Genomic DNA, 14,344 nt, shown 5'->3' with positions numbered 1-14,344 from the left:
AAATTTAATTCAGGGTGTGTTTAGTTGGTGAAAAAAAATTGGTTTTCAGTATTGTAACATATTTCGTTATTATTTAACAATTAATATCTAATCGTTGATTAATTAGTGTCATTAAATTCATCTCGTAGGAATCAGTTAGACTATGTAATTAATTATTTTTTTCAACTACATTTAATGCTTCATGTATGTGTTAAAAAATTTGATGTGACAGGTACTGCGCAAACTTTTTTAGAACTGAACACCCCCTCAGATAGCTCTGTAGCTAGCAAGCCTCTGCCTGTCTCAGGAGGCCAGAGCTGAAAACAGGGCCGGCCCTTTCTCTGCTGCATCCAAGCATGGATGGTTGTGGTGTGATGGGCCCTGTTTGGTTCCGGCGGTCTTTCTCGCAACGCTAGAATGTACGTTTTTCAATAAAAAAATCTTACATGTATGGAGTGCTAAATGAAGTCTATTTATAGAATTTTTTTAGGGATGGATGTAACTTTTCACGACGAATCTAATGACGGTAATTAATCGATGATTAGCTACAGTGATGCTACAATAACTACCTTCTAATCACGCGGTCAAAAGCCTCATTAGATTCTTCAGGTTCCTAGCGCAGAAATTCTAGAGTTGGTTCTGTGAACTGAATTTATTTGACACTCCTAATCGCGATCAAAGTGTGTTTTAGAATTCCTAAAACACAACCAAACAGAGCCATGGTTCAGCGTGGGATGGCACGCAGAATCCGGGAGTGATCAGGTATGCATGTAGCGTGTAGTCAACATCTCGGACTCGCAGCCGTTTCATACCGGCAGGGATACTGAATACTGCCAACCGAACGAACATGTGGACGTTTCAAACGACACGTGAGGACGTTTCAGCTCGACCGTCGTGTTGAGCTTTGGAGAGCTTTGGATTGTTCACGAATGCCTGCCATGAACCGTCCGTCACCTCACAATGCAATGAAACCTCATGCATTTGAAGCCTGAAATTCTAGATGCAGTGTGCGCTTGTCTACGTTTGATCCGGATGCGGTTAAGACCGGTCAGATATTCGGAGTTACTCTCTCTTTCCCTTTTTAAACTGTCATCGTTGGTGTGCGTGCCATAAGTTTAACTCGATTTGTAGAAAAAACGTGCAATATTTATATCTCCATATAAATTTATCAAAAAACTAAATTAAAATATCTATATAATAATATTAATTATGTATCATAAATGTTAATATATTTTTATATAAAATTAATCAAAGTTATTTCTCGGAAAGCGAAAGCGATAGTTATTTAGAGACGGAGGGAGTATATATTAATTATTACCCACGGGAGAAAATTAGTATCAATCACCATAGCACATCTACTATCAATATCTACATGAGATTTGTTTCGCCCGATCTTAAAACTAAAAAGTTGTCTCATTCGCTTCTCTGTTGAGAGACACATCACCCACCACTGAACTAAATAGTCACATAAATAAACGGACTAAAGTATAGAATTGTCCTGTCCCTAGGATGCTAGGGTTGTTGTTTTCCTTAGTTTTTTTCCCTCCTACTCTTTTTTAAACCGCTTCATTATTATGTGAAAGAAACTTTCTTTAATTTCGTTGTCCAGATAAGAAAAGTAACAGTATAGGTGTTGCTTCTACAAACTTCCTTATTACAACAAGTAGTGGCGGAGCTGGCTCAAAAAATTAAGTGGGGCAGAAGATACCTCCAAGAATATTCGGCTCCTCCCTAGTCACCTAATGGGGTATGAGATCGGCGACAGTGCCTTGATTGTTCTAGGACAATTATGGACTAGCACAAGCTCCGACAGATCGATTAGTCATAGAGCGCCGGCCCACAGTAGCCAGCAGCGGGCAGCCGGTAGAAAGAGGCGCTGGCGGCCAACAGTGGTTAGGATCACCGGGGTGTCCGACTCTAGGGGAAGGGGTGAATAGGATCGTTAATAGCTTTCTATCCTAGGGCTCAATCTATTTGCATGAGATAAACCTAACACGTCTTACACATGCTAGTTATGACTAAGGTTTATCTATGTTACTCTCTACTTATCCCTAAAAGACTTGCAACCTATAACCAATCATAATCAAACTAACTAGGAAAGTAGAGGCACGCAAGATAGAGCAAATGCGGAAACATAATACGGTAAGTAAAGAGGTAAGAGAGAGAATATGCAAACTCCCGTGAAGACACCAAGACACACGATTTAACGTGGTTCGGTTAGTACACTAAATCCCTCCCTACGTCCACGGCCACTTGTCCAACACGAACAAGTGTGATGCCAAGTCTCTTCGCTTGATCACCGTCTTGCGTTCGCCACCAAGGCTTCCGGCAAGCAAAGGCTAAGTGGCGTCAAGTCACCAAGACAAGGCCACCGCCACCGTCTCTCTCAAAGCGTCACCAACGGCACCGTCTTCACTATTGAAGCTTCTCACCAAGAGGGGTCTCCTTCCCCGCACAAAGTGTCGTTGCCGCTCCACACTAAGTCGGAGGGTCACACGACGAGTACACAAGATGCTTGCCGCAGCAAGGTTTTCTCTCAAGCTTACTCTCTCAAGAGCTAAGTCTAACCAAGCACTAAGCACTCTCACAAGTGTGTTTAAGCCTATATGATGTACAATGAAGCTTTATGGTGGTTGGAGGTGTTCTTCAAGTGTAGTAAGCTTTAGTAACTCCAGCACACTCAAATGACCCGGCCTTGGGGGTATATATAGGCAGCACAAGCAAATATAGCCATTGGAGAAAAGCTGCAAGAAAAATACTTAACGCCGGTTAATCCGACGCACCTCCAATATCCATCGTCGGTTCAACCGGTGATACTAAACTGCCCGCCTCAAAAACTAGCCGTTACGTATACGGGCAATCAACCGATGCTGCGTCGGTTTAACCGGTGAGTGTAGTTGTCCTATGAACTCTGAAAAACCAACTCTCTGGACAACTGCACCGACGTTCACTAAGACTCAATCGTCGGTTCATCCGGTGTATAGACCTTGCCTCAGCTTCTGGGTCCATTGCACCGACGTATTCAACTTCCCTAACGTCGGTTCAACCGGTGAAACCAAAATTTCTGGTGTGCTCCAAGTCAATTGTCGTGGGCTTTTGGGGGTACCCACAGCCGGGTGGCGGAACGCACCCGCCTATCCCCCGAGGGGGAGTACTCGGGGAAGTGCTAAGCTATTAGGCCGATCTAGCTTCGGGGCAAGAACACAAGAACACACGGATTTAGAGTGGTTCGGGCCGCCGGAGCGTAATACCCTACATCCACTGTGTGGTGTATTGCACTAGGAATGAATGAGTCTATCCTCTGCCCCCAAGTCTCTCTTTTTGGACTTGAGAGCTTCTCTAACGGGCGCTCCCCTTTTATAGAGCAAGGAGGGCGCGTACATAGGCGTTGGACCCCGACCGGTGGGCCCAACAAGGATGTATACTATACTAAATAGACACTAATGGTGCTACAGTGATGGAGCATCTTTTGCCGGATACGCTTCATCGTCTTGTAGACTTCCTGACCGAGGGAGGTCTTCTAATGTCCCATCGGCGAGGCGCCCGTTGAGGCAGTGTAGGTTGCGGTGTAGACTATTGGGTCTACCGCATAGGCGTTATGATACTCCGTCGCTGAGTTGTCATGTCTAACTGGCGTAGCAAGCTACCGCGCGTGGCGTGAGTGGTGACAGCGGCTGCACTGTGCACCTTGGTAACACGCGACTAACAGCACAGCCTGGCAAAAGTCTCCTCGGGCTCTGCTGTGGCAGAGCGCACTTAACGCCTCCCGCATTGAATGCGGTAGGTGGGCAAGTCTTTCCGAGGGAGCTTGGTGACCACACGCGTACCTGCGCCTGCGGACACATGGCGGCTTCGGACCCCCCAGGCGGGGTGTCTGTTCCCTCCCGGAGAGGGGTCCGGGGCCCCGGCCGTTTTGGCCCTGAGCGCTTTCTTCTCCAGGACACGTGGTGACACCGGACCTGTCCCGAGCGGAAAGCGGGTCCGGGGCTGTTAGTCCGGTGAGATGGAGGCGGACCCCAGAGATCCGGCTGCTCAGCTCCTTAGGGCGCAGTTATGGATAACTACACGAGCCTTGACATAGCAAGAGGGGGTACCCCAGTCCTGAGGTACCGACAGTGGCCCCCGGGCCCACCTCGGGAGAGGTACGAACCTGCAGGTGGGGCCATTATCATGATGCAATGGTGATTGCGTTGGCGTGCCCATGTCAAGAGCGGGTGCTCCGGACCCCTTCAAGGCCGTAGCACTTGTCGCCAGGTTCAGGTACTAGAGTGCTCTCCATAGGGCGGCGAAGGTGCAGGTTTAGGGTACGGAACCGAGCTAAGCGGACCTCGAACTGCCCAAGGAGCAAGCACTACTTCCCCGTACCCGGCTTCAGGCGACTATGGCGAGCGGTCTCCGCCGGAGCGGGCCACCGGAGTGGACTTGGAGCGACCGTGGCGAGCGGTCTCCGCCGGAGCGGGCCACCGGAGTGGACTTGAGTTGTTGCTGACGATCCATAAATTATGCCACCGGACCTTGCAGCAAGGCGCAGGAAACCAGGCCTTATACTAGAAAAGATCCCGGGACCTCTATGAACAGCAGCCTCGGATACTAGGGAACTCGTAACAGGGCAGTGAAGTACGTAGGCTTAGGGTACATTACCAGGCTAAGCTACGCGGAGCTTCTCTACCCCAGGATACGAGCACCACTTCTCCTGAGCAGGTCCCTAGGGGTCCGAACTGCCTTCCAGCTAGAAGGGGTGTCCTCACCTGACCACAAGCCAGCAGCTTAATTTGGATTGTTAGCAACAAAAGAAAAGACTCCGTACGGAAGGGAGAAAACATACAAGCTGAACAGACAAAGTGCTATCAGGTTAATGTAAAGATAGGACTGAGAAAGCGAATCTCCTTCATTGCTTGATTCGTGGTGAACATCAGAGGTCGGGATTACGAGGGCGGACCTCTACCGCTCTGGACCACTTGCCGGTGTCGCCTATTTGTGTGATGAAGCCAGAGGTCGGGTTTACAAGGACGGACCTTTACTGCTCTGGACCACACGTAGGTGCCCAATCATTACAAAGGAGAAACACACCCAATCCTATCTAGTGATATCCTACAGCCGTCGCCCGCAAGGCGTGCACGTTGCTGGCCGTAGTGGAGCTTCTATCTTGGGGGCTCTTCTGAGTCGTTGGGGCGATGGCGCCCTGGACGTGCTTGTACAGCATCATCCAGCATCACCTCGGGAGCTTGCAGGGCTCCTCCCAGCACAAGAATTGTCCTACGCTCAGATAGCATGGGAACAAATTCTTTGGCTTTGAATGGGAGTGGCCCTGCCGTTGCCAGCTATCGCCGTCTGCCGTCGGAAGCCGGCCCGATGACCGCTCATCACGAGCTGGGTGCTCGTTTGGATGAGCACGGAGCGTGTAGAAGGGCGGTCGTTCGCCGGCTCGACCTTGGTGCTGGCATTGGGCCCCGCACCTGGTGGCGGAGTCCTGTCTGCAGCAGCACCGAGAGAGACTCGGTCCTGGGGAGGGAGGAGTCGACGGTCAACTTCCCCCGGGCGACAGTGGTTGGCTCCAGGCTTCGTGTTGAGAGAAAACCATGAGCCGACATCACGCCGCCGCCGGGGAACCCTGGCGGTTGCTTGAGAGAAAACCTTGAGCCGACACTGGGATGGCACAGGGCGACACGCAACAGGCATGGAGCTCCGCCTCAACAAGTAATGTTCAATATGTGCAGTCCCTAGACCTCTTGGACGTGTAGATGCAATAGTAATAATCAAATTTTCTTGAAGGAACCACTAGACTGTGTCTCCATTTATGTGTAAAGATGTGTAAGCACCGAAAGATATATGCATCTATATTATTTATCTATGCTGATTTTTTAATACCGTCTATAGTTCAATTATTTTCGACTATTGCCATGTATCACTTGTGGGGTGATGTTAGGGCTGGTGATAGATACTGTTCACCTTGGGAAGCGAGAGTTATTTTATTATACTAAATCTATTTGAAGATATAAATATTAGTAATTTTTGTATAAATTTGATCAAACTTGAAACACTGTTTGACTCATTGGGAAACAAGAGTTCCATTCTTTTGAGTATGGAGGGAGTAGCATCATATCTTTGAAGGGAGAAAATATTAAGTGCTAACCACCGCTTCGGTATAATACTGAAAACCCTCTAAAAAGCATATTTAGAAATTTCCGAAACCATTCATAGTTCATCTATATATGTACTTTGTTGCAAAAGTTGAGATGCAAACTCAATCTAGAAATAATCATACAAAAATATCAAATTTCAGGTGGATGTGCACTAGAAGACAAAATTAGCACACATGCTACTGGAATTTATCATTTTTGTATGAATTTTCACCAACTGAGTTTGCATCTCATATTTTGCAACAAAATACATCTAAGAAGTAAGAATAAACTAGGGATACACATCATTTCAATTTTTTTTGGAAACTTATAAGAATGTTTTTTGGAGTGGTTTTCACAATTCCATAGAAGAACTGGTTTGCACTAAATATTTTTCCCGCACATATCTGTTAGCGTCTATAGTAAACTGCGTTTGCTAAATAATAAGATTAGCGAAGTCATCCCACCCTCTCTACTTATGGACATACTACCCACAACTGAATGGAATAACCAAAAATAATATACACAGGGCATCAAACAAAGAATGGACAGCTTAGTACAACCACCAAAACCAGTCAAGCGATCACCTGCTTCTCTTTCGATTAGTGGTTCTCCTATCCTTCTTTTTTAGAAAAAAATCTTAATTGTGTAGTCTATGTTGATTCCATTATCCCTATTTTTTCTTATGATTATTAATAGAGTAAAGTGCATGACCAGTTTTTAAACTTGTTCGGTTGTGTCTTTTAGGTCCATATACTCTGAAATTACAGATTTAGCTCCCTAAACTTAGCTCGGGTGTCATTTAGGTCCCTATACTCTCAAAATACAAATCTAACTCTGTACACTTAGCTTCGGGTGTCACCTAGACCTAGGTGCTTGTATTATCAAAATGTAGTGGCATTCAAATTGAATTGATAAATTCTATTTTTTATAGATATAATTTAACTATAGTAAATAAAGAAAATTTTAGCTCAAAGTGTACAAAACAATAATGATGAGCATGAATCTAGAAGGTTGATGATGTTTCACTTTGGAGGCAATATCTTAGATTGTTAGATGCGCATGACAACCATACTTTATTCTTGGAAGATTGTTCTAACTTAAATAATTTGTAGCTGCACAAACCAAATTAGGAAGTAGAATCAAGTACTTATGAATACCATGAATGAAATGAAATGTGGGGAGAAGTTGATTAAAGGGCAACAAAAGAAGTTTGAAAAAGAAGGCAATGAAAGTAATTGTGTGCTTGGAAGCACAATATTTGATCCTATTATACTTTATTAGTGGGATGTACTTGTATTTTAAGAGTATATGGACCTAGATGACACCAGAAACTACGTTTGAAATTTAGATTTTCACTTTGAGAGTATATGAACCTAAGTGACATCCCACGTTAATTTTAGGGAGCAAGATCTGCCATTATGAAAATTCGATTCATGCCACCACAACTCCGTGAAATTGGGTGTCACGTTCAAAATCATGCCACTCAATGGCGTGATTTTCAACATGAGATCCAATTTCAAGAAATTGGAGTGGCATGGATCCAACTGACCCTTATCTAAAAGTAGGATCTAAGTTACATAAACCGAATAAATTTAAGAACCGGCGGCTCTTTTTTATTTCCATGAACTGTCATGTAAAAAACAGCGACACATTGATGGACAAACAACTCCAACTTGCCTGCATGAAGACACCATATAAATCAGGCCCAACATATCATGTGCCTTCATGTGGCGAATTTGGATCGACATAGTGGATCAAGAGACGGGCCCTACCTAAATGCTAGCTAGGCTCCAACCAGTAGTAGCATACTGTTGTAATGCAGTGCCACATTATTGTACTTTGGCGAAAAATCGGTCAGTCAGTAAGAAACAAAAAAAGAAAATCCTTTTAAGAGATATGAGATAATAATGTTGCAACCTACAGTTTCACAACCAAACGACTCCAACAAGGAAGAAAGTACAAGGAGACAAAACATTCTGTGCAACTACAGGTATAAATATCCTGAGAACTTCAGAACTTGGAAATGCGTTTTAAGTATTTTTTTTCACAACTCCGATCCCCCAAATGAGTGGCTTGCGTTAGATGCGATGGGGGAAGAAACGGCGAAGAACAACGAAATCAGCCACACAAAGATATGAGAATTTAACGTGAAAAACCCCTCCAATGCGGAAGGAAAAAAACCACATGCGTCAGCCAGCAAATCTTCATTATATTGGGGTGAGTGTTTACAATGCCTAGCGGCGGCTTACAAGAGGAACAACACAGCGAGGAGAGGGTATATGAACCGCCGACGGAGCGAGGAGAGGGTATATGAACCGTCGACGGGCCTCTGCTTCGCTCCGTCGGAAGTCGGCCTTGAAAAAGATACAGTAAAGAGCCTCAAGTTTTAGTCTAGATAATCTAAAAAGCCTCAAATTTTAGTCTAGATAATCTAAGTACAGGCTCTAAAAGAGTTAGGCTCTTATCTAATACTCCCTCCGTTCCAAATTATAAGTTATTCCAAGAATCTTAGAGAGTCAAAAAAATTCAAATTTGACCAAATATATATAACAAGATAATAACATTTATGATATCAATCAAGTATCATTACACTCTTTGTTAACTATATTTTCACAGTATATCTATTTGAAATTATAAATAATTGTATTTCTCTCTATAATTTTGGTCAAATTTTGAGATAGTTTGACTCTTCAAAATTTTTGAAATGACTTATAATTTAGAACGGAGGGAGTACAATTTTACTAAAAATATAGGACCAAATTGAATTGTGAAGGGAGCAAGAGCAATAGCACCCCTACTTATCACAGTTTAGGTTTGATAATAAATTCGTTAGGATTCGCTAGCATTATCTACTAGTAGAACCTGACAACAAACAAGCATGGAATCTGCTGTCTGAAACTGCCCACATTGCCGATTAGAATCACCTCCTGAATGACCAACCGGACCGGGGTACATTACATGCTCAAGTGATTCAGCAGTAGTCCCCTTGTGTCGGTGTCACCCGTCGGTCCGGACCCCGGTCCGGACCCCAACTAGTAATGCTGCGTGTTTTCTCGTCCCAGATATTGATGCAAGAGGCAACACAGTAACACACAGGTTTATCCTGGTTCCGGCCGCGGGGCCGTACGTCCAGCAAGGAGGTGTGCGAGGGCACTGTATTATCTTGCACCGGGGGTGCCTGTAGTAGGGGTACAAGCGAGGCGAGAGAGGGAGGAAAGCTCCCAGGTCTCCGCTAGAGAAGAAATCGATTGAGGCGAGTGCCAATATCGAGTGCTCAGTGGTGCTGAGTGTTGCGTTCTATCGAGTGGTCTAACCGCGTGATGTCGTCGACGACGACGACCCCCTTAAAGGAAGCCCGCCTCCTCCTTTTATAGACACAAGGAGGGACGGTGTACATGCGCAGGGGATCGTGGAGGTCGTCGTATTTCCCCCGAATCACGGGGGTGCAGTGGTCGAGCACTGTGGGAAGTATACTGTGGGGCATGGCGTCAGGCGTGGCAGTCGTCCTGGGTATCGTCCTTAGTCTTGCAGAGATCGCGCCGGCGTTCTGCCAGCCCCAGCAGGCGGCGTGGTCGTTGCTGTAGGGTGTATAGTCCTCCAGATGTGGCGTGGTGGCATTCCGTGGGCCCTGCAGGCCAGGGTCATGCATATATATGTGCGCCAGTGGTAATGGGGCACGTGGCGGTTCCGGACCCCCCCCCCGGGCGGGGTGCTAGCGCGTGCACTAAGGGGTCCGGGAGTCGCGTGGAGGTCCCGGACCCCTCGAGGGGGGAGGTCCGGGTCTCCGGCTGCTAGTGCTGAGCGTCCCTCCTCAGGGGACACGTGGCGCCGCCGGACCCCTTGCCGAGCTGGGGACGGGTCCGGCGCTGTTGGTGTGGTGAGGTGGAGCTCGGACAGTAGGAGTTGTTAAAATAGTAACGGGAGCTGTGCCGAGCACGTCTCGTCCCGCGTCGCAGGTTCTCACAGTACTGCCATAGCGTCCGGGATGGCGAAGCAGTGACCGGAGTTGGCGGACGGGACTCCGATCACAGCTAATGTGGGGAATGGCGGCATGACGCCGTCTGTCCTGGGCGCTGTGGAGGAGTTGTTGGCATTTAATGGCTCTGTATGACGGGCGGGTGAGTGGAAGGGTCATTTGTCTTTTACGTCGAGGGGTGGCCTCGAGCGAGATGGAGATAATTCGCCCTGCTCGAGAGTAGGTTCGCTACCCTCGAGCGAGGCGGAGATGATTTGCCTCCTCGAGGGTAGGTTCGCTACCCTCGAGCGAGGCGGAGACGCGGGGCATGGTCAAGGGCCTCGATGGGAGCCCTCGAGCGAGACGGAGATCACCCCGCGGGTCCGAAGGGGATGCGGATGGGCCGCATGCTGAGCTCCTTTGAGTCATTTCCTTTCTTCCAGATTGGAAGAAGGCCGTAGGCTTTCATGGGCTCAGTTGCCTAATATGTGTTTGCGTTTTAAGGGTGCTTTTGGTACCCCGATTAGGGTGTCCTAATCGTGGTCTCCGACACCTTGTCTCTCTTCCAAGTGAACTAACCAGGATGCTCTGAAGATCTATTTGGAAATGCTGGCATTGGCAATGATATGTACATAACAGAAGGAAATTACACGGGCCAATAACAGAGCAATGACAGCATGGCAGGAGCTGGGTGCTAGAAAGAGCAGCTCCTGATGCAGGCTAAGGAGTTCCCTGGCCTTCTTCTACCTCGCGAATTCGACGCTTGCTCGTGTGAGGCTCCATTGCCGCCCCCTGCCCACCCGAGCTCTTCTTCTGGTCCTCGTACATCTCCTCGATCATGGGCTTCCACAGCCGGACGCGGGCGTTTATGAACCAGTTCGACACCTGCCAATGCAGAATCACTCAAATCTGTTACCGAAAAGTTCCAATTTGAAATGAATTCGGTCGAGTTTAATTCTTTTCAGGCGGAGCGAAGCTTGAACCTGGTTCCTGGTAAGGCCGCTTCTTGAAGCCAGCACGTCCTTCTCATGGTCCTTCGGGTACCTGAGCAGATCACCAATCTGACTGTGATCAGCAATGTCGATTCCGATCGCTGAAGCATTTATGCGGCAGGATCATGGACTTACGGGTGCAGGAAGTTCTCGAACATCCACGCCTTGAGCACGGCCACGGACTTCTCCGGCAGGCCGCGCTGCGGCCGCCAGCACTGCTGCTCGCCGCGCCGCAGCTGCTGCGCCGCCCAGTGCTTCCTGATGAACGCCGACTCCCAGCTCCGCTCTGCGTCGCCGGCGGCCGTCACCGACGACGACGACTCGCCCCAGCAGCCGGCGGCCCGGCTCGCCGCTGCGATGATCTCGCCGGCGATCCGCTGCCTCAGGCCGCGGTACACCGCCGACACGGCGCGGTGCGCGAACGCCGCGCGGATGCTGCCGCTGCTGACGACGCCGGCGGCGCCCGGTTGCATCAGCGCGTTGAACTTGGCCGTCGTGCTCTGGATCTCGTTCAAGCATTGGTTGTATTTCTCATCCATCTGCAGATAACCATCATCATCGAAACATGCTTAAAAAATAAAAATTCAGGGGAATTTGATCGGGAAAGAGCGTGAACGAACGCTCACCAGGTGAAGCATCTTGAGGAGGTGGCTCCTGACCCTCTGCGCCTCGCCGCCGTCCTGGGACGAGGCCAGGAGCCGGTTGGAGCTCACGACGGTCGGCGCGCGCGCGCCGACCGAGCCGCTCGACGGCCTCGCGCCGCCGCTGCACGAGTCGGCGGCCACGTCCGCGACGCCGTCCAGCAGGTGGCCGGCGACGTCGTTGAGCACCGCCTGCGCCACGGCCGCGTACCGCGAGCGCGCCACCACCACGGAGAAGTGCGCCGGCCGGGGGCGCGCCTGCGGCAGCTCGGTCAGCGCGGAGCGGCTCGCTCCCGACGAGCACTGCTCGGCGCCGTTCAGCGCGCTGTCCGGGAAAGACTTGGAGCACAGGGTCAGCGACAACTCGCTCGACGCCGGCGCATTGGCGGCGGCGGCGGCGATAAGCGGGTAGTGGAAACCGGCGACGTCGGGGACTCCGGCGAGGTAGTACGGCTCGTGGACCGAGACGGCTCTGGACCCGCCGGCGGTGATCCAAGTGCCGGCCGGCTTCTTGGACGACGATGACGACGACCAAACCGCCATGGCGCCCGAGTGGCCGGGGCACTGCAGGCTCGCCGCGGAGCTTCCATCGCTGCCAGCTCCATACCCCTCGTCCATCTCCGGCGGCGTCCTCCCGCCGAAGTGATCATCCAGGGGCGGCGCGGCAGCGGTAGCGAAGAGGTGGCTGGCGAAGGAGGCCAGCATGGCGTTGTTTGCCGCGTAGTTCACGCCCAGGTCCGACGGCGCCGCGGCGGCGCCGACCGCCGCGTCGCCGAAGCCGAAGCCAAACCCGCCGTGCTCAAGAAGCACGCTGGGGTGGAAGTGCGGCGCATCGGCGCTCATCATGCCGCCGCCTCCACCGCCCGCCATGAAGTAGCCGCCAGTCATGGCATCCACCCCGATTGGCGCGAACGTCGACGGATTACTCGCCATTGTAGTCGCAGGTCAGGAAATCCCGGAAAATATATGCGATTTCAGCACACCTGCAACCAGCAGCACGAATTAGACCATGAACACATTCTTCTCTGCAATTTCTTGTTGGATCAATGCTAGCAGCAAGGATCATGGTATACTAGTTGTTCTGATGAAAAACCAAGAACAGGAAGAAGATGTGCAGTTGCTCAAGACACAAGCCGTACAAGCTCTAAAAGGATCTCCCCATGGTGATTGCGATATGATCACCGGGAAGAAAAAGGAAGGGGATAAGCCACAAGCTAGAGGTGTTCAATAACTAGTAGCATCTTCCTATCACTAAAAGGTACATGGATCCTAACAAAATTCCAGCATATGAATGATTCATGAACAGTAAACTACATGGACTCCAGAAGTAGAGATTTGAGAGATGAACAGAAGCAATAGTATCAGACGACCACAAGAACCAAGGGAGATGACCTAAAAAAATGAAACGAAATCAAGAAGCCTTCCAAGATTCAACTCCCCACACACATCCTAAAATGGAAAGATGAGCACTTCCAAATGGAACGCCTACAAGCAGAAAGACAGGAATTGGAGATAGCCGGCAGGGGAGATGCTGCTATCACTTCTCAGCCAAGCAAGCATGCATGATGATGGAGTTGACAGGAAATTAAAGAGGGGGGAGCTGAGAACATACAAGCATCCAGCATCAAAGCCTCCAGGAGCAGGCCCCTCTCTCTCCGTGATCTTGACACTGCTGGGTCCAGAGATTTATCTGGCCTGGGGCTCTCTCTCACTCACAAAGACACAGAACATCAGAAACATGGAGGGACCCTGCTTCTCCGAAGAAGCAATGGCAAAGGTGTTGGCGCCCATACAGGCAGGCGTACACTCCCATCCTATATACTCACCGTGTTCGGCATGGCATGGCATGGCGTGACATGAGAGCTCAGCTCGAAGGGTGCGAGGGAACAGGATAAGAGGTTTACCACCCCCATCATCATTGGCCATGATCCACAGCTGCTTGTAGTGATAAGAATGGAATTGGTAATCCAAATGCACACTGTTCTGCAGCATACATACTCCATGACATTATAAAATGGAATGCAAGAGCGACGCATCGTGCATTTTTTTAATTAAGGAAACGACGCATCATGCATGCGCACAAAATAGGCGCTTCCCTGCCCATCCCTCATCAGTCATCACCCACAGGAGTTGAGCAACAGCTTAGCAAAGGTTGGCCTATATCACATCTCCAGGAACAATCTTAGCACATGCATATATACATGCATGTAAAAGAAAGAGATCCAGGGATCTGGACAACAACAATGCATTTCCCTCTGCTTATTCTCTAAGGATGGATGCGGATTGGATTCACACGGATTCGGATATCTTGAATATTTATTTTTTTGTTTTCACTGGGATGGAAGCAAATCAGATTTGCATGGATACGTTGAAAATCTTGGAAATTTATTGGGTCAGTTGGATCCATGCCACTCCAATTTCTTGAAATTCGATCTCATGTTGAAAATCACGCCATTGAGTGGCATAATTTTCAACATGACACCCAATTTCACGGAGTTGTGGTGGCATGAATCGAATTTTCCCAAATTTTATTTTGGTGTTTTCTTCCCCTTCCCATCCCTCTATTCTCTCTTTTTTTTTGCTAGTACATCCCTCTGTTCTCAATGCGGCTGCTGTCACGCCTCGCTAGCTTCCCGACTTCTTTTTTTCCCCCTT

At 49.0% G+C, this 14,344-nt stretch overlaps 1 protein-coding gene across 3 annotated transcripts; it reads right to left on the bottom strand.

The window, feature by feature from the left end:
• Positions 1 to 8,982: 8,982 nt before the first annotated feature.
• On the bottom strand, positions 8,983 to 13,677 carry LOC120655148 (BEL1-like homeodomain protein 2). Of its 3 annotated transcripts, none has more exons than XM_039932864.1 (6): positions 13,302 to 13,677; positions 11,675 to 12,672; positions 11,184 to 11,587; positions 11,040 to 11,100; positions 10,610 to 10,941; positions 8,983 to 9,086 (listed from the first exon to the last, which is right to left on the bottom strand). In XM_039932864.1, exons 2-5 carry the CDS (start codon positions 12,620 to 12,622, stop codon positions 10,777 to 10,779), a joined length of 1,578 nt encoding a protein of 525 aa, XP_039788798.1. In that variant the 5' UTR covers positions 12,623 to 12,672; positions 13,302 to 13,677; the 3' UTR covers positions 8,983 to 9,086; positions 10,610 to 10,776. The 3 variants fall into 3 exon arrangements, with proteins under 3 accessions (XP_039788798.1, XP_039788799.1, XP_039788800.1); XM_039932865.1 differs by lacking the exon at positions 13,302 to 13,677 and adding an exon at positions 12,829 to 13,276; XM_039932866.1 differs by lacking the exon at positions 13,302 to 13,677 and adding an exon at positions 13,082 to 13,276.
• Positions 13,678 to 14,344: the final 667 nt, after the last annotated feature.

Source organism: Panicum virgatum, chromosome 1N (assembly GCF_016808335.1).
Source record: "Panicum virgatum strain AP13 chromosome 1N, P.virgatum_v5, whole genome shotgun sequence".
In the NCBI taxonomy this organism is placed as follows: domain Eukaryota; kingdom Viridiplantae; phylum Streptophyta; class Magnoliopsida; order Poales; family Poaceae; genus Panicum; species Panicum virgatum.
The sequence above is the reverse complement of the archived record's forward strand: the minus strand, read 5'-3'. Positions and strand labels throughout refer to the sequence as shown.